General features: G+C 28.6%; 2 protein-coding genes across 2 annotated transcripts in view; one reads left to right on the top strand and one right to left on the bottom strand.

Moving 5' to 3' along the window:
• Nucleotides 1–23,186, bottom strand: part of LOC117181033 (alkaline phosphatase-like) — a 501,469-nt gene that overhangs the window by 301,712 nt on the left and 176,571 nt on the right. The window lies entirely within an intron of this gene.
• The window catches only part of LOC117181744 (caspase-1-like), a 161,541-nt gene that overhangs the window by 105,437 nt on the left and 32,918 nt on the right, over nucleotides 1–23,186 (top strand). Inside the window, exon 4 of the mRNA XM_033374708.1 lies at nucleotides 5,966–6,083. Within this exon, the coding sequence (XP_033230599.1) occupies nucleotides 5,966–6,083 (118 nt within the window). The remainder of the gene's footprint in view (nucleotides 1–5,965; nucleotides 6,084–23,186) is intronic.

Raw genomic sequence — 23,186 nt, forward strand, 5'->3', positions numbered from 1 at the left:
AGAGCGCATTAATAATCCTCCTATCATAAGAAACTTTGCATTACCCAGTATGTACCTGTTTCCCCTTATAGGCTATTTTTTAAAAATAATTTCTTTGAATAAACTTAAAGAATTTAATACAAGCAGTAATTTAATTCTCCTTGTCGAAAAAAAAGAACAGAGTGCAATGATAATATTCTTATTATAAGAAACTTTGCATTACCCAATTTGTACCTGTCTCCCCTTATAGACTATCTTTTATTTGCGAAAAATTATTTGTTTTAATAAGCTTTAAGGATTTAATTCAAGAAGTAATTTAATTATCCTTGTCAAACAGAAAAAAAAAGAATAGAGCGCATTATTAATATTCCTATCATATTCATAAAAAAAACTTTGCATTGTCCAGTATGTACCTGTCTCTCCTTATAGGCTATTTTTTATAAAAAAAAAATTATTTGTCTTAACCCTTTGCGGCATGGTGGGAATACCGTATTCTCACCTTTTTTTCATATAATTTTTTGCAATTTCAGAGTAGTTTTTATTGGATTTTACACAGATTTTTAAAAATTTCATGCTCGCAGGATGACAGAAAATTAGAATTTTTGTGCGAAAAAATAATTTGTTAATCGAAAAAGCCTTTATTTTGAAAAAATTAATTTATGAAAAACCTGCCCATTATATCCTTATGAAAATGTGTACTTAAGGGTTTTTGGGGTCGCTGAATACGAATCTGGGCTCTGATTTCGAAAATTCATAATGGCGGACCCAATATGGCTGCCAAAATTGGGAATATTTTTGGATTTCATATGAAAATTGGTATACAGAGGTTTTCGGGGTCGCGGATCACGAATCTGAAATCAGACTTTGAAAATCCAAAATGACGGATCCAATATGGCGGTCAAAATAATAAAGTTTTCTGGATTTTTTTAAAAAATTAGTGTACAAGGATCTTTGAAGACACTGATTACGAATCTGAATTTAGATTTTGAAAATTCAGAAAATTTGTACTAATCCATGTTTTAGGTGAGTAGGTGTATGTTTTATCAAACCTCAATATTCTAAATATTTGTCATTTTGAATACAGATTGAAGATCAGCGACCCCCTGCCTGTGCTAACTTTCAAAAAACAATTAGGAAATATTTTGAATTTTGGCCCGCCATTTTGAAAGTTCAAAATCTAAGTTCATATTCATGATCAGAGATACCAAGAATCCCTAAACACCAATTTTCAACAAAAAAATCCCAATTTTGCCCGCTATATTGGATCCGCCATTTTGAATTTTCAAAATCTGAGTTTGTATTCATGATTAGCGACTCCAAAAAACCCCTGTATACCAATTCTTTAAAAAATCCTAAAATATTTTTAATTTAAGTCGCCATATTGGATCCACCATTTTGAATTTTCGAAATCTGATTTCAGATTCGTGATCCCAAAAACTCCCGTATACCAATTTTCAGGGGAAAAAAATGCCAAACGTTAATCGCCATATTGGACTCGCCATTTTGAATTTTCAAAATCTGCGTTCAGATTCGTAATCAGCGACCTCAAAAACCCCTATGTACTAATTTTCATAAAAACTCGTTTCGCTGAAAAATGTATGCCAGAAAGGGTTAATAAACTTTAAGAATTTAATAAGATAAGTTATTGGATTCTTCTTGTAAAAAAAAGGAAAAAGAAGAGCGCATTAATAATATTCGATTTAATTTTTCTTTTGAAAAAATATTAGATATTAAAATATTAAAATATATTGGATATTAATATTAAAATTGCACTATCCAATGCGTACCAATCTATGCTATCTTATTAAGATCTTGTGTTGAAACAATCAAATGTTTGGATAAACTTTGGTTTACAATGGATACTTTTTTCATTGTTAACAATATTATATCTTATAATAAGTATTTATAATTTATTACAAAAAGTAATTTTATTAATCTTTAAAAATGATACAGCACATTAAAAAATTTTCATTATGAGAAAATTTTTATTATTCAGTATGTACTAGTCTCCCTACATTATGTCGATTCTAAATTTAGGACAAACAATCGTTTAAATAAATAATGCTCGCAGAGGCTATTTTTAGTTTTATGAAAATAATTATTTATTTTCATCAGCTTCAATAATTTATTAGAGTGTGCTTTTGGTGTCGTTGGTGTTATGATTTAAATTCATTAATTTATTACAAGAAGTAATTTTACTTCATTAATCTACTACGAGAAGTAATTTGATTTTTCTTTGTAAACAGTATTACAGAAAATTATTATAATTCCCATTATAAGAAAATTGGAATTATACAGTGTGTACCTGTCTCCCCTATATTATGTGGATTTTGAATAATTAAGGGCAAACAACTGTCTGAAAACATTTTTGCTTACATAAGCTATTTTTAATTTTAAAAGATAATTATTTCTTTAAATAAATTTTAATAATAATTTTTTACGGAAAGTAATTTGATTTTTCTTTAAAAAATTATTAGAGAACATTGGTATAATTCCCATGATAAGAAAAATTGCATTATCCAGTGTGTACGTGTCTCCCCGATCTTGTGTAGATTTTTTTTCTAAACAATGAAATGTTTAAACAGATTTCACCTCATAAAAAATTTGTTTTATTGTAATAATCTTATTTTTTCAGGAAAATTTATAATTTGTTACGACAAGTACAAGAAGTAATTTAGTTTCTCTTATCGAAAAGTATAATAATTTAAATGAAAATTAAAAATACAATAATACGTACTTTCAAATTTTTTTTGATGTCTCATAAAGATTTGAGGAGATTTCGGAAATTTTTGTGAGGTTTCCAAAGATTTCAAAGGACTTTAAAGTATTTCAAGAAAGTTTACAAGCTAATTTTTGGAGAACTTTAATGAAAAACGTATATTTAATTTATATTTCAATAATTTCAAATGATTCATGCCTACTTTTTTACGTAAATTTTTACGTTTTTCAAATATTTTGAAGAATTTTATGGTATTCAAAGAATTTCACAAAATTTGAATAACTAATAAATCCCCAAGGATTTCAAGGGATTTCAAAAATTTGTAGGAACTAAAATGATTTTTTTTTATAAAGCAATAACAAAAAAGTTTAAATGAATGTATATTCAAGAGATTTTAAATTATTAATACTTATTTTTAAAAATAAATTTTTACTTTTTCAAGAGATTTTAAGAGATTACAAAAGATTTTGAGGATAATATACAATTTGAAGGGATTTTTGAATTTACACGTTTTTACAGAATTTAAAACAAATAGTTAATATTATTTTATATTAAAGCGATTTCAAATGATTTATACTTTACAAAATAAAATGAATTTTATTTCAAGGAACTTCACCAAGGGGTATGAAGGAACGAGACAAAATTTAAAGGTTTTTAAATATTTTAAGTTATTTCAATCTTGCAAAAAATTTTAAGGGATTTCAAAAAATGTTCAAATGTTCAAAAAATGTTCAAAAAATTCAAAAATTTGTCTAGATTTATGGTATCATATAGGACTCCTATCTATTTTAATGGTTTCATGAGACTTTAGCAATTATAATGAATTTCGAAGAACTTTGTGGGATTTCTACAGATTTTAAGATATTTTCGGTGAATTTCGGAAAATAAATAAAATAAAATAAAATTGAAAAAGGTTTCCAGCAATTCAAAGTTGAAAGGAAGTTAATAAATTTCCAAAAAATTTTACATTGATTTTTAAGTTTTCAAACAAGTTCAAGATATTTTAAAGTATTTCAAGAAACTTTACAATATATAAACAAAAAAAATATTTTTTAACTGGGTAGTTAAATATTCAACCAAAAAAGACAAAATTTCAATAAAAAATGTAAATGTTGATGTTTCAACAACAAAAATATTTTCATAATATATCAATATCAGTTGAATTCAATAAAAAAATTAATAAATTTTCAACAAAATATTTAAATTTTGGACCAAAGATAACAATATTTAAGAAAAATGTTGAATTGTGAACTAAAAAAGGGGAAAATTTGGAAGAAACGTGTGAGAGTGAAATTTTTATTTCAAAAAATTTATAATTTGGTATTAAATTCTTTAGCTTAGGTACAATTTTAAAAATAAGACAATATTTCGAATAAAGTAAAAATAATTAAACCTGTTTTATTTCTAAATAAAAGCGTTTAGAATCGAATTAATGAAATTGAAAGTATTTCAAATTAATGAATTTGATATAAGAAGTTCTGCAAATTAAAACTTTCGACTCAAATTTAGAAATTTGGAGAATTTCATTGGAAGGGAGTTAAAATCGTATCATTTCATTTTCAAATCAGACAAAATTACAAAATTTGATTTTAAATTAAAGAATCTGGAAATTTAATTATTTCAGATTAAATTCTTAATATAGGACCATCTTTAAACAATGAAATGGAATATTTTCATGTTAGAATTTAAAAAATTGTGATATTCATAATTCATAGCCTTCAAAATTAAAAAAATTTAAATTGAATAATCATTTTTAATATGAACCAATTAAACCTCTAAAAATGGTAAAACATTTAATTATATACATTTAAAATTACATTATTCTAAAAAAAACTTTCCAAATTAAATAATTTTAAATTGGAAACATAAAAAACGAAAAATTTTTATTTGCTAAGTATTGTGATAATGAATCGTTTGGATGCTTAAACCCTTAAAAAAATTTATTATTTGAAGTAAATTTAAATTATTAAAAGATTGACTGTTTTTAAATTATTGATTATAGTTTTGAAAATTTAACTTTTTTAAAGTTAAGTTGCAGCATTAAAACTTATAAAAAAGGGTAAATATTAAAGTAAGCTTACAATTTGAAAAATTAAAACAACAAAATTGCATACATTTAAAATTAAGGAATTTATTAAATTTTAGAAGTAATAATTAAAGATATTTATATTTTTATCAATTTTGATTTTGGGAAACGAAATTTTGAACTTTTGAATTTCAAATAATTCAATTTTTAAAATTTTCTTTATATTTTTTATTTATGTATCAAATATTTAAATCAAATATTTTTTGATCCAAAATGCTTCATTTGTTTTAGTTCTATACGAAAAATTGGACAGTTTTCACATATTACATTAATAAAAAAAAAGAATACGAAACAAAATCGCGGTGTCAAATTTTTTAAATTGCACCATTTTAAGTCTTTTAATTCAAAATTGTTTTCTTTTGAAGTTTAGTTTAACTGTTTTATATTTCGGAACATTATTAAATCATAAATTATGAAAAAAATTTAATGTCTCCGAACTATCTAACTTTTTAATATTTAAACATAAAATTGTAAAATTCAATGATGACGAAAATTCAAAAAACTTACACTTTATAATATTTAAATCTCAAATTATTAAATTTAATACTAAAACTCAAAATTTTCAAAATGAAACTTGGGAATTTTAAAAGATTCATTAGAGTGATTGTTCTTAAATTTTTAATATTTCAGTTGGAAACTACAAAATTTGTGGAATATAAAATTTAAAAATGATTAAATTTCAAACTAAATATTTTGAAAGAAAAATATTGAAAATTATGCACTTTTCAAGTGGAAGCTTTCGAAATTAAATTCAAGCTTAAACCGCTCATCTTTTTCCGAATAGAGAGAAAGCAATTCCATATGTCTAACAATTCTATTGTTACAAATAATTATTGCTTTTGATTAATTTTAATCATTATTTACGAGGAGTAATTTAATTCTTTATGTAAATAAATGTTTAAAAAGTATTAGAGTACATTAATATCGTTTCAATTATGCGAAAGTGTGCATTATCAGTATGTACCAGTCTCCTCTTTATTATGTAGATTTTGAAGTTAGGACAATGTTCTCACGAAATAGTGTTACAGTTTCGAACAAGTTCTTGACGTTTTTACGTCACTTAAGTTATAGATGTTTAACAAACCTTTGTGAGCATAAAAAAATTTTCTCTTTACTTGGCCTTCTCTAGGGAAGGCTCAATACCCCCGAGCGATGCTTCAATAGCAAGTTTTGTTTTTCAGGCCTGCCGGGGGGAAAGACTGGACAAGGGAGTGAAAATTATTCATGAGACTGATAGCGGCTCCACTTACAGTATTCCAGCCTATGCTGATATCCTCGTCGCATATTCTACTTACGACGGTAAGCTGAGAATTGAATTTTAAAAAATTAAATAAAAAGCTATTTAAAATTCCATACGGACAGAAAAATTATTCATAAAGTACTGGAATAAATTAAAACTATAAAAAGTGGATACAATAATGTTCAAAATTAGGCAAAACCATTTAAGAAGTTGATTAAGTCCTCCAAACCCCTTCCCACAGTTTTTTACCCCTACTTCCCTTACATTCCTCTTTTTCCCAACCCCCCACTTTAGAATTCGCCCCCTTTTATAACTCCTTACTCTTCCTCTGGCTCCCCTTCCCCTTGCCTTTTCAGCTGAGATTCCACTTCCTATACTTTCCTTTCCTCTAAGTTCCCCTCACTAGCAAACCCTCATTTTGAATCATTTCTCCTACTTCCTGTCACTTACATTTAATTACCGTTTTTCTCCTGTCCTCGTTACCTATAACTTTCCCTTGTTTTCCTTCACTCATATTTCCTCATATCTACTAGTTTCTCCTAACTTTCCTCCAAAAATTCGACCTCATATCCCTTACTTCATCTACCTCCTCTCCTCTGGGTTTCCTTAACTTTTTCCTTTACCCTCCCTTCATATCTCATACGTACGTTGATCTTATATTCTACTTCATATACATCCCTTTCCTAGTCCTCAATTCCCCTACCCTACAAACCCTCATTTATAATAATTTCTCATACTTCACATCCCTTACATTCAATTACCCTTCTCCTCCTGTCCTTGTTACCTCCTACTTTCCCTGGTTTTCCTCCAATCATATTCACTCATATCCACTCATACCTACTCATCCACTAATTTCTTCTACCGTTCCTCCAAAAATTTGACCTGCTTCTCACTCCTAGTTTACCTTAACTTCCTTAACTCCCCTCTCTTCATATATCATACTTCCGCTCAACTTTAGATTCCCTCCTCTCATTTTCACTAACATTTAATCTTTCAATTTCCGCTCCTTCGCCTAATTCTACAATCCTCATTTCTCACCACTTCCTCCTACTTCATCTCGGCGCCTCCACTAACCTGCCTTACTTGACATCTGTTCATTTTCTCTTCATTCCTCTAATGTGCATTCCCTCAATTTGTTTATATCTTCTTTACCCCTCTCGTTACTTTCGCTAATTTCACTCGTCCTTAGTACCTCTAATATTCCCTTCTTTCCTCTTTTTATCTTGCATATTCCCCCTACTCCTACTGAACCTGTTCCCCTTCTTTTCCTCTACTTATCATCCCCTCACTATCTTCAATATTCTTTTCGGAATTCCTCCCTAATTCCCCTAGCCACCCTTCGAATTTTCTATTACTTCACCTTATCTCTATTCCTAAATTCCTTTCACTTTCCCTCTTCCCTCCACTGAGTTCTTTTACTGCTCCTCATCAAATTTCCTCCTACTTCCCCTAATTTGTATTCCTTAATTTCTTCTTAGTTTCCCTAATTTCCATTCTCTCATTCTCCGCACTCCTTATACTTTCTGTTTTCTTAGTTTCTCTGACTTCCCTTGATCCCCCCTCACTTCCACTACTAGCTTTACCATCATTGCCTTCACTTCAATTATTTTACTGATTTTCCCTGGTTCTCCTTACTTCTCTTGTCCTTATTTAACTTTAAAAAAAGGACTGTCCACTGTGGAAACGCCTAGCTGGGCCCTCACTGAGTCCTATTTATTTTTCCCTTTATTTTCTTCTACAAAAAAATGTTAAGTTCGATCAACAAACTGAACAAAAAATAAATCTAAAATCAAAGATTAAATTGTTATGAAAATTTTCAAAAAAACATTTTTATCATGATTGCTATTACCTTGTTTGGGTAATAATATGATTTTTTCACTTGTTTAAAAATAAAAACATACATATACATTTCAATTGTCATTTCGTGCCGAATTTCGGAATTATTCCTGTCATGTCGTTGTGCTGGTATTCCAGGATTGGTTACTGTGGACGCGCTGATTTTAAATAGTGTAAATATTCAAATATAATATTTATTATAAATAATGACTGTGAAATACATAAAAAGTAATTTGCTTATCCTAAAATAAGATTTTGGAGGGACAGAAAAAATTCGATTTTAATTAAAAAGACGTTACAAATTCTGAGTTCAGAGAAGCAAAACATTTTTTTTGTCACAATAACTAGTGTCTCTGTACAGATTCTAAATTAGTTTTTTATTATTCGCAATAATGTGACTTAAAATAAAATTACTGAAATTCCAAAAAATAAATTAAGAATTTCTTTTTGAAGTCAGAATTAGTAACATTTTTTGAATAAAATCACATTATTTTTTCGTCTGTCACTCTAAAATTACATTTTAGAATTAAGAGATGACTTTTAAATCATTTCCTAATCATTATTTATTATAAATATGAAATATAAATATTTATGTGATTTAAAAAGCGCGCGCTAACGGGAACCAATCGGGTTATTGGCGCGACGTAAATGTCATTTCACATTTGCTACTACATACCTTAACAAAGTACGCATAAAATGTTGTTTATTTTCGGATTTGTGATTTATTTTCTAAATTTACAAAATTACGAAGTACAATTTAAATTTTTGTTGAAAAAGAGGTTCTTATTTCTTCGACCTAATACCTGCATTTTTAATTCAAGTGGCGATTTGAGGTTAAAACCACCTAATCGAATTATTTTTCTTTTATCACAGAGAATGAACGTAATTCACGAATATTTAGAAAAGTTTCTACTGTAGCTTTAATTCTCACAAATATTTGCTTTATTAGCATTGTTTATTTAACTTGCAATTATTTAAACAAATGGAATTTGTGTAAAGAATTTTTTTCTCGGAAATTAGTCTTTTCCCTTAAAAATTATAAATAATATTCTAGTAGAATATTTATTAACTTTGGTTAGTTAATGTTTGATTATTTAAACAAATGGGATTTGTTTAAACAGTTTTTTTCAAAATTTTGTTTTTTCCTTAATAATTATTACTATTGGTCTATTGGAATATTTATGAACATTAGTTCATTTATTTTCAATCGTTTAAACAAATGGAATTTCTGTATATAATTTTTGTATTAAAAAGTATTAATATTTCTTCAGTGGAATATTTCTAAACATTTGCTCATTTATTTTATTAAAAAAAAATTTTAATAAAAATTATTATTTAAATATTACTGATAAAATAATTATTATGAAATTAATTATTAATTAGTTATTATTTATAATTGATGAATATTACACTAGACCAACAGTAATAATTTTTATTTTTAAAAAATTGAAACGAACTAATGCTAATAAATATTCCACTAGAACAATAGTAATAATTTTTAGGGGAAAAAACGAAATTTCGAAAAAAATGATTTAAAAAAATCCCATTTGTCTAAATAATAAAACATCAATCAACCAATGTTAATAAATATTCTAATAGACTAATAGTAATCATTTGTAAGGAGAAAAACGAATTTTAGAGAAAAGAAATGATTTAAACAAATTCGATTTGTTTAAATAATAAAAAATTTATTAAACAATGATAATAAATGTATCCCGTAGACCAATATTAACACATTTTTTCAACCCCTTAAAAAATTATTCCAAAAACTCATAAAAGTGATTTTTCCCTATGCATTTTACATGGGAAACTTTAAGTCAAAACCGGCACCTTTTAAAATCGAAAAATAACAAAATAAAACATTAGGAAATTTCTTTTTTTCGGATTTAATAATTATTGAAACAATTATTATCCTGTGAATTGTAAAAGGTTATTATTTTGTAGGGATTAATGACACAATTACTGAATGTGAAAAGTAATTTTTCTTTTTTAGATATATTTATCTATTCATTAAACAATTTTCATTTATTTCAACAATTTCGTTATCCTGCAAATTGTGAAAATTTATTATTTTCTGAAACTAATGTTGGCAATAAAGAATGTCAAGAGTGATTTTTTGAAAAAATTAAAATTATTTAAAATAATTACGAAATATGTGAAAAAAAATATTATATATTATTTGAAATTATTAAACATATCATTAATCCTATAAAATAATAACTTTTCACGCTTTACAGGAGAAAAAAGTTGTTTCTAAAATGAATAATTTAAAAAATAACTCAAAATTAGTTAGAAAATACTTAAAAACTTGTCGGTTATCAAATAAAAATAATTAATTTCTAGAAAATATTTCATTAACGGTTTGAAATATGTTGTGTAGAATATATTTTGTGTAGGAAAAATATTGGACATAATATTTATATGTACAATATTTTTAGAATGTCTTTATAATCAAATATAACTATTTAATTTTCTGTAGGAAATATTCTGTGTAGAAAATATTTTGTTTAGAATAAAAATAAAATTATTAAACAATATTAAATTCTGTGTAGGAAATATTCTGAGTAGAAAAAATGTTGTGTAAGAAAAATATGATTTCATTTTGAACTTATTCCTTTTGAAAAAAGACGTTCTGTATACAATAATATGTTAATGTTGTTTAACCGCTATAATTACTGCAAAATAAAACTCAATTTTCAAACTAATTTAAAATGCTCCTACAGGGCAATAAATCGGGAAACTATCTAGGGCCTATGTGGGCCCTACAAGAAAGTTAGCTAGCCACTAAAGAGGGCCACTTTATTGGCTCTTTCTGGGTAGGCTACATGGGGCCCTCACGGGGGCCATCTCAAGATTTCCACATTAGCCAAAAAAATTGAAAATAAATATTCCATGTCACTAGTGTATTCGTAACCGCTTCCCAATTATCGTATTTGCGAAATTTCTGCAACGCAGATAATTATCCAGGAAAATATTGAATCTAGCCTGTTCATTGTTTTTAAGTCAGAGAGAACTTGTATATTATAAATTCGTAAAGCTGACAAATTTAAAAAGTTATGGTTGTATTCCCGCGAGAAAGCAAAAAGTTTATTTTGTATTTCACCGATATTGCTTTATTTTAAAATCTGAGGCTGGTAATTAGTAAGTTTTTCTTCATAATAAAGGAAGCTCTATAATAATAACGATTTAGAAAATTTTAATTAATTAAGTCACACAATCCTTGGTTCTAGACGAATCGATTTACCCATAATATTAATATATTCTATTAAAAGATATGGAAACTTATAATATTAACAAAATCCAGCAGGCACAAAGTTTGGCGATGTCTTTACGACATCGTTACGACATCTTTACGACAACTTTACGACATCCTATGTCCATGTCGTTAAGGTGTCTTTCCGATATCGTAAATAAGTCGTATGATCTGACGATGTCTTTACGATATCGCAAAGACACCGAACCGATGTGGACATAGAATGTCGTAAAGATGTCGCAAAGATGTCGTAACGATGTCGTAACGATGTCGTAAAGACTCGCTAAATTTTGTGCCCACTGGGAAATATTTCGGATGAAACTTTCCATATTTATATAATTTAATGCTGATGTAACATCATTAAAGATTCCGTGACCCTATACGAATTGATTGATCCATAATAATAGATTTTATTAAAGAGTAAGGACGTGGTGGTTTTTTGTAATGTTTCAAAAATATGTGTTTAGCATAAAAAATTTGTGTTAACATAACTCAAAGTTGATTCAAGAAAACGAAATATCCCTTTTCTCGAGATAAATTGATCAAAAAATAATAATATCAATAATAATACATTTGACTGGAGTGTACGGAAGTTATAGTCTTTTATAATTTTCCAAAAAAATTGCATCAAACCTTTTTTTATTAACATAATTCAAAGTTGATATGAGAGCATAAAAGATTTCTGAACTCGAGACGAATCGTTTGACATATAATATTAATACATTTAGTGAAGAGTAAGGGATTTATAGTCATCGACTGTATTTTTTTAATAAGATTTTTATTGTGAATCTTTTTTTAAATCCATAATTTAAAGTTAATGCAAAAAAAAATGAAAGATTTTTTTAGGCAAAATGAATTGATTGGCCTATATTATTAATATCCTTGATTGAAGAGTGAGGAAGTTATAGTATTCTAAAGTCTTTTTTTTTAGGAGATTCTTATTGTAAAAGTTTTTTAAAATCCATAATTCAAGTTTATGCAAAAAAGAAAAGATTACTTGATTCAAAACAAATCGATTGACATATAATATGAATATCTTTTTTTTAAGAGTAAGAAAGTTGTAGTCTCTTATTTTATAAAAAAAAAATTGCATCAAACCTTTTTTTATTAACATAATTCAAAGTTGATATGACAGCATAAAAGATTTCTGATTTTGAGACGAATCGTTTGACCTATAATATTAATAAATTTATTAAAGAGTAAGGGATTTATAGTCATCGATAGTATTTTTTTAATAAGATTTTTATTGTGAAACTTTTTTTAAATCCATAATTCAAGTTTATGCAAAAAAGAAAAGATTACTTGACTCAAAACAAATCGATTGACATGTGACATGAATACTTTTTTTGAAGAGTAAGAAAGTTATAGTCTTTTATATTAAAAAAAAAATTTGCATCAAACCTTTCTTTATTAACATAATTCAAAGTTGATATGAGAGCATAAAAGATTTCTAAACTCGAGACGAATCGTTTGACCTATAATATTAATACATTTATTAAAGAGTAAGGGCTTTATAGTCATCGATAGTATTTTTTTAATAAGATTTTTATTGCAAAACTTTTTTTAAATCCATAATTCAAAGTTGATGCAAAAAAAATGAAAGATTTTTTTAGGCAAAATGAATCGATTGGCCTATATTATTAATACCCTTAATTGAAAAGTGAGGAAGTTATAGTATTCTATAGTCTTTTTTTTAGGAGATTCTTATTGTAAAACTTTTTAAAATCCATAATTTAAGTTTATGCAAAAAAGAAAAGATTACCTGACTCAAAACAAATCGATTGACCTATAATATGAATACTTTTTCTTTGAAGAGTAAGAAAGTTGTAGTCATTTAGGATGTTTTCAGAATGTTGAAAATAAGTTTTGTATAGTAACACTTTTTTTATAAATTCATCAGTCAATGTTTATGAACGGAAATAAAAGATTTTTTGACTTGAGAAAAAGCTATTGCCCTCACTATTAACACTTTTTATCGAAGATGATGCAAGGTGGGTTGTGGGGATGGTGTTAGGTCCAACCTTGATCTGCTGTGTTGTTGGGAGCCGTTGATGTTTTCCAAGGAAAGCTGGCGGGGCTCTGATCGGGTGCTGACTTGGCAAACTATTTTGGGCCGGTGGAAACCGAGGCTTGAGTGAAATGATGCTGCGAAGTTGTCTGTCTGGTGTCTGGCAAGGGTAGGCCGACTGCTGGGGCGCTGACCTGGCACTGGCGAGGCGGACTAGTTTGGGCCGGTGGCAACCGAGGCCCGCTGGTGCAGTGTCGCTGGACGGTGGTGACGACGAGATGCTGCTTGGTGATCTGATCTGCTCTCGCTGGACTGGTTAGGGGGTCGGTGGAGACCGAGTTCTAGGTGTGCAGGATCGCGGCGGCTGCTGGATGCTACTTGAAGATCGGGGCGCCACTCTGGCGCTGGGAGGCTGGATCTGGTGTTGGGGGGGGGGTCGGTGGAAACCGAGGCATGTCGACGAAGGCCTCTGGATGGTGCTTGGTGGTCGAGGCGCCGTCCTGACGCGGACGCGGTTTTGTCACGGCCGGTGGGACCCGGCGCCCGCTGGTCACTGTCGCTCGTCTCAGTAGTCTGCGTTGAAGGAATCGCGGAAGGCTGAAAGGCGACGGCGAATACGCGTCTGTTTGCAGGAACGGGAGCGGCGCTTTTGGATAGGATCAGGCATAAGTGAGGATTAGGAGTCCCAAGAAGAGAGAGAGAGATTCGCAGGGAGTATCGGGGCTGTTTGCAAGCTGACCCATCCCGTTGAGAAGAGAGAAGAGTTCGAGGGTTGCGGGGCTGTTTTTCAAGCTGACCGACCTCTAGTGGAGAAACAGATTCGAGGGTAGCGGGGCTGTATTTCAAGCTGACCGACCTCTAGTATAGATGCGAGGGTAGCGGGGCTGTATTTCAAGCGGACCGAACTCTAGTATAGATGCGAGGGTAGCGGGGCTGTATTTCAAGCGGACCGACCTCTAAGAGCGAGAGAGAGAGAGAGAGACTCCGTGGTAGGAGGGATGGTTAGGAATCGGATAGGTGCGAGAGAGAGAGAGGAATAGCTCGGCGGGTCTACGAGAGCTCGAGAATAATTTGGTACAATATATCGGGACTTTCTCTAAGGGTGTTTAGTCCTGAGAGATCGTCAGAGTGGAGTTTTCGGAGCGAGAGTGCCTTTTCGGGTCGATGCACCCGTGTTTTAAGCCTTGAGCCGAGAGGCTGCCGGCCGTCGGTTGGCGCGGAGCTCTCGGCGAATCGCAAGAGAGGTGGAGGGGGGTTTCGGACGCCTCGGCATCCCCTTCTCTCTAGTCTGGCCGCGCGCAGGCGGCAACTCTGGAAATACACGGTGACGTTCCGTAAAAGTTTCGTAAGTTACGGAAAAATGTATGGAAAATAAAACGACGCAAATTAAAAGTAAAAAGTACAAAAACGACGAGAGTTAAAAGAGACATAAAATAAAAGTAAAAATAAAATGACGAAAAGTTAAAAGAAACTTAAATGAAAACGAAATGTCAATAAATAAAAATACGACTAAGTTAAAAGAAACTTAAAGTAGAGAAATGACATAAGAATTAAAAAGAAATACTTAAATTAGAAATGAGAGAATACAGCGAAATGTTAAGAACTTACATTAAAAAATGAAGGAGAATGACATTAAAAATAAGAATACGAAAAATTAGAAAATAAAAATAAAAACGCCGACAAAGCGAAAGAAACATAAACGGGATTACAATACAATTTAGATTATAGCGCGCGCGATTATTATTCTTACCGAGATTAATCTCCTTTGCTCGGCCTTCCCCCGGAATGTAAATAAAAGCGAAATAGGAAAAAAATATTTGTTCCAATTTTTAATTTCGAGAGGTCAACGCAAGGTTGGCAGCCGCTGTCAGCTTTCCTCGCGATGGTAGAGGAGTGAGAGAGATTAATTTGATGAGTCACGGCCATGCTGGTCAGGCTAGCCGTGGGACAGGGAATCCTTCCCGTGCAGGTGCCGACCAGATGGCCTTTTACGGCTTCTTCCGCTCTTTCTCCCATTGAGTCTAAGACTCACAAGGTTAGGCGAGGTCATGAAGAGGCCATTAGAAAGAAATTAAGCCGGAAAATTGTCCCAGCTCGGGTTTACGTGAGTGAACACGAGCGGGGACTTATTCCGGGAAATTGCTTGCTGATGGTTCTCAACTCTATGGGACCAAAGTGGACTATATCAAAGAGTAAGAAAATGATAGCCATTTAGAATATTTTTCAAATGAGTTTTTGATAGTAAAACTTTTTATATTACCATAATCAAATGTTCATGCAGCAACAAAAAAGATTCCTTGACTCGAGATAAATTGGTCGACCTATAATATTAATCAATTTTATTAAAAAGTGAGGAAGTTATAGTCATCTGTAATACTTTGTTAATGAGTTTTGTATAGTGAAAATGCCTATGAATCCATAATTCAATATTCATGCAACAAGATGAAAGATCAAAATTAGTTTTTTACAGTCAAGTTTTTATATTAAGCTAATTCAAGGTTTATTAAAATAAAAGATTCCATGACTTAAGGCGAATTGATTGACCTATAATATCCATACCATAAAGTTTGAAAAAACACACGAAAATCAACAATTTAAGCCAAATAACGCACGATATGAAAAAAGTGGGATAAAAAAAATTGTTCTTTTTCAATTACCTAAAAGTTTATTATTATATTAAAAAAAAAGTTTTTGGTTTCGTACTCAAAGGAATGCCGCACATTGAGAAGAAAAATAATTTGTTTGGTTCATAATGACGTAGAGCTCACAAATATTCACCGATTTCGACAAAAAATTGGGAAAAAGGCAAATAAGATTTTCAAGAGAGTTGTCCAGCCTGAATTTTAAATTAGGTTTTAAATTTATGTATATATAAATAAATATCACGAAAAAATGGCCCTTTTCTATTGGACGTCCCTGTGCTTTTTTTCAAGTTATGTTGCAAGAAATTGGAATCGAAACAATATTATACGAAAATTTATGATAATTTTAGCAAAATTCATGATTTGTTGATTAATATTATAATTTTTAAACAAATTTAATAAACAAATGTATTATTCGGGCGTTTGTAGACAGAAAAATTTGGTTTTTTCAATGAAAATATTTTCAAATGGGAACTTCATGAGACAATTTCAACAAAATTTATAATTTTTTGATCAATTTTATGAGTTTTTTAAAACCAATTTAATAAGCAAATGCATTGTTTGGGCATCTGTCGACGGAGACATTCTTTTTTGTTTCGATATCAGACTTGCAATTAGGATCTTTAAAATAAATTCGGCAACCTTTATGATGAGTTGACAAATTTTATGATTTTTAAAAACAAACTTAATAAACAAATTCATTATTTAGGCATCTGTGGACGCACAAATTCGTTTTTTTTTCGATTTCAGTCTTTTTTATTGGGAAGTTCATGATGATTGCAGCGAAATTCATAATTGTTTGATCAATTTTATATTTTTTAAAAGCAAATTTAATAAACAAAATCATTATTCGATCATCTGTCGATGGAAAAATTTTTTTCCGATATGCTAATTAAAACTTCTGAGATAGAAATTCAATCATAATTTAATCATAATTTCATCAGAATTAATCATAATTTAATATCGATGCAACATCATAAAAGATTCCTTGGCTCGAGACGAATCGATTGATCTTATTAATAATACTTTTCATCAAAGCTTTGGGAAGTTATAGACATACATCATATTTTTAAAATAGGGTTTTTATATTTAAACTTTTTCTAAGATATTAATACGATGTTGATGCAAAAAAAGCTTCCTTGAATCAAAAAGAAGAGATTGACCTACATTAGTGATTTTTATTGAAGAGTAAGAAAGCTTTTGTGATGCATTATATTTCAAAAATACGGGTTTTTATAGTAAAACTTTTTTCTTTAAAATAATTCATAGTTGATGCAAGAATAAAAAAGATACATTGGTTCCAAACAAATCGATGGACCTATAATAATTATATTTTTATTGACGAGTACGGAAGTTATGGGCATTTATAATATTTTTTTAATGAGTGTTTTATATTTAAACCTTCTATATCACAATAATTGAAGGTTGATTCATGATCATAAAAGATTCCGTCACTTGAAACAAATCGATTGACCTATAATATTAATCCCTTCAATTGTGCTGTAAGGGAATTTCAGTCATTCATAATATTTTCAATACGAGTTTCTTATATTCAAACTTTTTATATTATCATAATTCAATTTTGATGCACACAAAAAAAGATTCCTAGACTCGATGCGAATCGATTGACCTACAACATTAATACTTTTTACTATAGTGTTAGGAAGTTATAGTTATTTACAATTACTTTTAAATAAGTCATTTACAGTGGAACTTTTTATATTAACATAACTCAAAGTTAATGCAAAAACATAAAATATTTCTTGACTCGAGATGAATCTATTGACCTACAATATTAACACATTTTATTGAAGAGTTATCAAGTTATAGTAATTTCAAATATTTTTAAAATAATTATCTTCCAGTAAATTTTTTATAATAACATAATTTAAAAATGCAGGAACATAAAAGATGCCACGAATCAAGACAAATAAATTGACCTATAATATTAATAATTTTCATTGAAGAGCAAGGAAACAGTTCTCATTCATAATATTCAAAAAAATATGTTTTTATACAGCAAAATTTTTTTTATAAATATAATTTAAAATTCGTGAATGGGAAAAAAGGACTACTTGATTGGAGACAGAATGATTGACCTAATTATGTCCTTATATTTTTATCTTAGGTGGAATGTCAAATAAGCGCACCCCCTAATACTTTATTATAAAATATTTTCATTATTCATTTGAAATAATTCACAATTCTGTAATTTGAGATCAAATAAAAAATATCTAGGATTAATTTCCAAAAATAGAGAATTGAATTAATTATCTTCTGTTAATTCAATGTTTGATGTCCTTGTGTGATCGTGTGTTTGTACTTGTTGAAGCTGCACAGGTGATCATATTGACAGTAAGTGGACTCTCGGTACCGACGAATTACGCCAGGGTAAGAGGTCAAATTGGATCAATCGGCGCATCCAATTAAATTATAGGATTAATGATTTGGTCAATATAAGAGGCCGTCCACAAATCACGTGACACATTTTTTGCTCATTTTTTACCATAATGTAAGAAAAAATGGTATACAGTGGATAATAAACTTTTTTTAAATAGGAACCCCAATGGGCACAAAATTTGGCGACGTCGTCACGACATCTTTACGACATTGTTACGACATCTTTACGACATCTTCACGACATATTTACGACATCCTGTGTCCATGTCGTTTCGATGTCTTTGTGATATCGTAAAGACATCGTCATACGACATAGGTCGGCGTAAAGTTGTCGTAAAGATGTCGTCACGATGTCGTAAAGACGTCGCCAAACTTTGTGCCCACTGGTACTACTTTTTTATAGGAGAAATCAAATTACTGTTCGTGAAAAATTATTGAAATTCCTCAAAACAAATAATTGTTTAAAAAAACAAAAATGCCCCTCGTAAGCAAAAATTGACTGAAATAGTTATTTTTCCTGACTTTAAAAGCTACATAATATAGGGCTGGTACACAGTGGATAATGGAAATTTTCTTCAATAAAAAATAATTTTTTAACAGGGAAATCAAATTATTGCTCGCAACAAGTTATTAAAGTTTATTTGAAAAAATATTTTCATTTTAAAATTAAAATATTTTTTGCGAGCAACAATTTATTTAAACTTTTATATTTCCTCAATTTAAAATCCACATATTATAGGGGAGAATGGTGCACAGTGGATAATAGAATTTTTTTAAATAGAAAATACTTTTTTGACCGTTAACGAGGAGACTTGTGCATAGTCAATAATGGAATTTTTTAAAATAAAAAATACTTTTTGACAAGAAAAATCATCTAATTGCTGGTAACAAATTATTAAAACTCATTTAAACGAACAATTGTCTTTTAAAATGAAAAATGTCGCTCGTGACAAAATAAATTTTGAACAGTTATTTTTCGTGACCTCAAAATTTACATATTATAGGGCACATTTGTACATAGTTTATGAAGGAAAATTTTTTAATAGGAAATACTTTTTGACAAGGAAAATTAAGTAATAGCTTGCAAAAAATTTTTAGTGTAAATTAGCGTAAATTAGTGTCAAAGTAAATTGTAACAATTTCAAAGGCATTTTTCTATATTTCAGAACTTCTTTGAAATCCTTCAAAATACCCTTAAATATGAAGAATATTTTAAAGTTTTTTAAATATCTTAAATTTTTTTTAAAATTTTGAAAAATCATTGGAATCTTTTAAAATACCCTAAATTTTTCAATTCTTTTCAATCTTTAGAAATTTATTAACAGGTTCTAAAGCTTTTAAAAATTTCTTAGACTTTCGTAAAATACATTATAATTTTTTTAATGCTTTGAAAGTTCTTAAAATCTGTTAAAATTTCTTTAAATATTTTAAAATATCCTATAATTCTTTGGCATCTTAAAAAAAAATAATTCCTTGTAATCTTGTAAAAAAATCTCAAAAACTTGAAATTCTTATAAAATTATTTCAAATCTTCATAAATTGTAGAAAATTTTTTAAAACCGTATACAATTTTTGTAAATTCATCAAGATAATTTAAATCCTTGTGAATTTCCTAAAGTCTTATGAATGGTTGGAAAATTTAGTTAGAACCCCTTAAAATAACCTAAACTATTTTAAATTCTTTAAAATATTTAAAGTATTTTATAATATTTTGAAGTCCCTTGCATTATTTTGAAACCCTTAAAAATTTTTTTGAATCTTTTAAAATACCCAAAAATCTGAATTTGAAATCGAATGCATTTTTTTTTAAAACTTGAAATCATTAAAATCGTTGGAGATTCCTTAAAGTTTTTAAATGTTTAAAAAATTCTTTAGAATCGTTTGAAATATCCTGAAATCTTTTTAATGCTTTTAAATCTTTATAAATCCCATTAATTTTTTCAACAGTCTTGAAAATTTATTTTAATTTTCTCAAAATACCCTAAAAATGTTTAAACCCATTTAAATTGATTGAAATCTATCAAACATTCTTAAAATTTATTAAAATTTCTTGGAATCTTGTAATATCTTAAAATTTCTTTTAAATCTTTGCATTCTTTCAAAATTGGGATATACATTTTAAAATTTGAATCCAAATAAAATCCTTTGAGATCCTCAGAAATTCATTTAAGAAATAAATAAAAATTAATTGTAATCTTTTAAAATCACCGAAAAACTTAAAAACCTTGTAAAATCATTTCAAATATTCCTAACTTCTAGAAAATTTTCTAAAATTAAATGTCTTTTTAAAATTTTTCAAAATAGATTTTTATAAATAATTATTTTTAAATACATAAGTATAAAAAATACGAATTGTTACTTACATTTATTTATTTTAATCTCTGGTCTTAATATCAATGCACTCACCTGAAACAGTTGAAATATAAAAAAGTTAGTCATATTGTCCTGTATTACAAGTATTTAAATTTATATTAAAAATATAAAATTCTTTAACTCTTAATTTAAAATTGTTTTCTAATAATATTAAATATACTTTTTGGGTTAGGGGCTTTACGTAAATTATGTAAAAATTTTTTCTGAAATTTCAAATCACGTAACTCTTTTTGCTATGCCCGTAAGTCCCCCCCCCCCACAATACATTTTTTCTACTCAATGTTTTTCGTGCATTTTTTAGTCACTTAAGTCAAACAATGCATCCAAAATGGTGAATTTTCAAGCCAAATAGATGAGATTTCCACAAAACAGTGGAATTTTTTATTTAAACAATTGAATTAAAAACCCAGAAGATTAATTTTCTACTAAAAAATACGAGCGTTTAACAAAATACATAATTTTTAAACTAAATAGTTGAATTTTTACTTAAGCAGATTAATTTTTCACAAAAGGAGTGAATTTTCAACAAAACACACAAATTTGTAAACAAATTGTTGAATTTTTAACCGATTACATACATTAAAAAAAAAAGAATTAAATTTTTAAACTAGAAAAGATCGATTTTTTAATTATTTATTTATAACAATCTTTCAGGGTCCTCATATGCTAATTTTCCACATAGTTTCGTTTTCGATTTCCAAAATTTTGTTTTTTCAAACCAAGCTAATAATTATTTCTTGCAAAATTAAAATGTTAAGAAACTAAAAAATATTTTTAGCCGTTAAAGCTACAGGGAAAGCTTTTTTTTACGGTCTCAAAATTTAAATTTCAACCAAGTAAAACATTCCTTTGGTCTTTAAAGCTGCATAGAAAGAGTTTTGTTTTTTTACCGAATAAGCTTTTTCATACAATTTTTTTTCAAGTTCCTCATATTCTCTTTTTTCACATATTTTCTTTTTCTATTTCCAAAATATTGTTTTTTCGACTCAACCTAATAATTAAATTTTTTCTCAAATTAAAATACCAACAAAGTGAAAAATTCCTATTTCCGTTAAAGCTGCAGTCAAAGAGCTTTTTGCTGTGTAAAGTTCTTTACACAGTTCTTTATACGATTTTATAATTTTTCAGGGTCCACATAGTTTCTTTTCCGTTTTGCAAAATTGCATTTGTTAATTAAATTTATAAAGTTTTTTTATACAAATTTATACTTTTTTAGGGTCCTCATGTCCTAATTTTCCACAATTTTCAATTTTCGATTACTAAAATATTTTTATTCGACTCAACCTAATAATTATTTTGAAACTGAAATTAAAATGTCAACAAAGAAAAACATTCCTTTGGGCGCTAAAGCTTCAGGGCAAGAGTTATTTTTCTGTGTAAACTTTTATATACAATTTTGTACTTTTTCAGGGTCCTCGCATGCTATTTTTCCCTTAGTTATTTTTTTCTGCCAAAATTTTGTTTTTCTGACCCAAACTAATAATTATTCTTTGTTAAACTTGAAATGTTAACAAAGTAACACATTTTTTTTACCTTAAAGCTGAAAGAAGATTTTTTTAACATGTAAAGTTCTTGATACAATTTTGCATTTTTTGAGGGTCCTTATATGCTTTTTTCCACATAATTTCTTATTCCATTAAAAAAATTTTGTTTTTCGATCCATCCTGATCATTATTTTTTACTCAAATTAAAATTTCAACAAAGTAGAACATTCCCTTGGCCGTTAAAGCTTCCGAGAAAGTGTTTTTTTTTCTCGTGTGAAATTCTTTATACAGCAGCTATAGACTTTACAACCCTTCGAGTTGTTTGGCGCGCTATAAATTTTTTTTTATCACGAGGTTAAAAAAACGAGTTTCATTCTCACGTCCTATGATCAATAGCGTTGCACAAAGTACACCTATGGAATGCTTGTACCATGGCGTTAAAAGGAGTTGAAAGCTTCATCATACTTCTTGAATTCGGTGCGGTCTCCATCCAAAGAAAAGAATCGACAGCACGATATATATGTACAAAGACATGTGTATTGCTCGGGAGCATGGTGAAATACAGTTTTTTTATACGATCAATACTTGAAAGAATTTTATTTCAGGGAATAAAACCAAACATGTTTTTTGGTTTTATATTATTTTTAAATCCAGCCCAAACCCTTTTTTTTTGAAAAAAAAAATATTTAGAGGTGGTGCAAGCCCCATGAAGTTTAACACGTATTTCCCATAAGAAAAAAACGTTTTCGAAATTTCAGCGAAGTAATAATCAATTAAAGTTCACAAAAATAATTGTTTAAAGATTTGTTATTAATTATTACAATATTCTCTTAGAATAATGCTACAAAGTTGCGGTTTTTTCGGAAATTTGCAACTTTTTCTCTACTTTTGACTTAAAGTGAGTAATTATTTAATTTAGTTCAGGAAAAATAATTGTTTAAACAAATTATTATTGTTTATAGCTATCTTCTTCTAGATTAATACTACATATTTGGGGTTTTTTCCTAAAATTTTAAATTTTTTATCACTTTTCAATCAGAGTGAAGTGATCATTAATTCAAGTTAAAAAAAATGGTTTAAACAATTTATTATTATTGCTAATAATATTCTCTTTGCTTAATGATAGAAAGTTGCGGTTTTTTCGGAAATGTTTAACTTTTTGCCCA

Source organism: Belonocnema kinseyi, chromosome 10, assembly GCF_010883055.1.
Source record: "Belonocnema kinseyi isolate 2016_QV_RU_SX_M_011 chromosome 10, B_treatae_v1, whole genome shotgun sequence".
NCBI lineage: Eukaryota > Metazoa > Arthropoda > Insecta > Hymenoptera > Cynipidae > Belonocnema > Belonocnema kinseyi.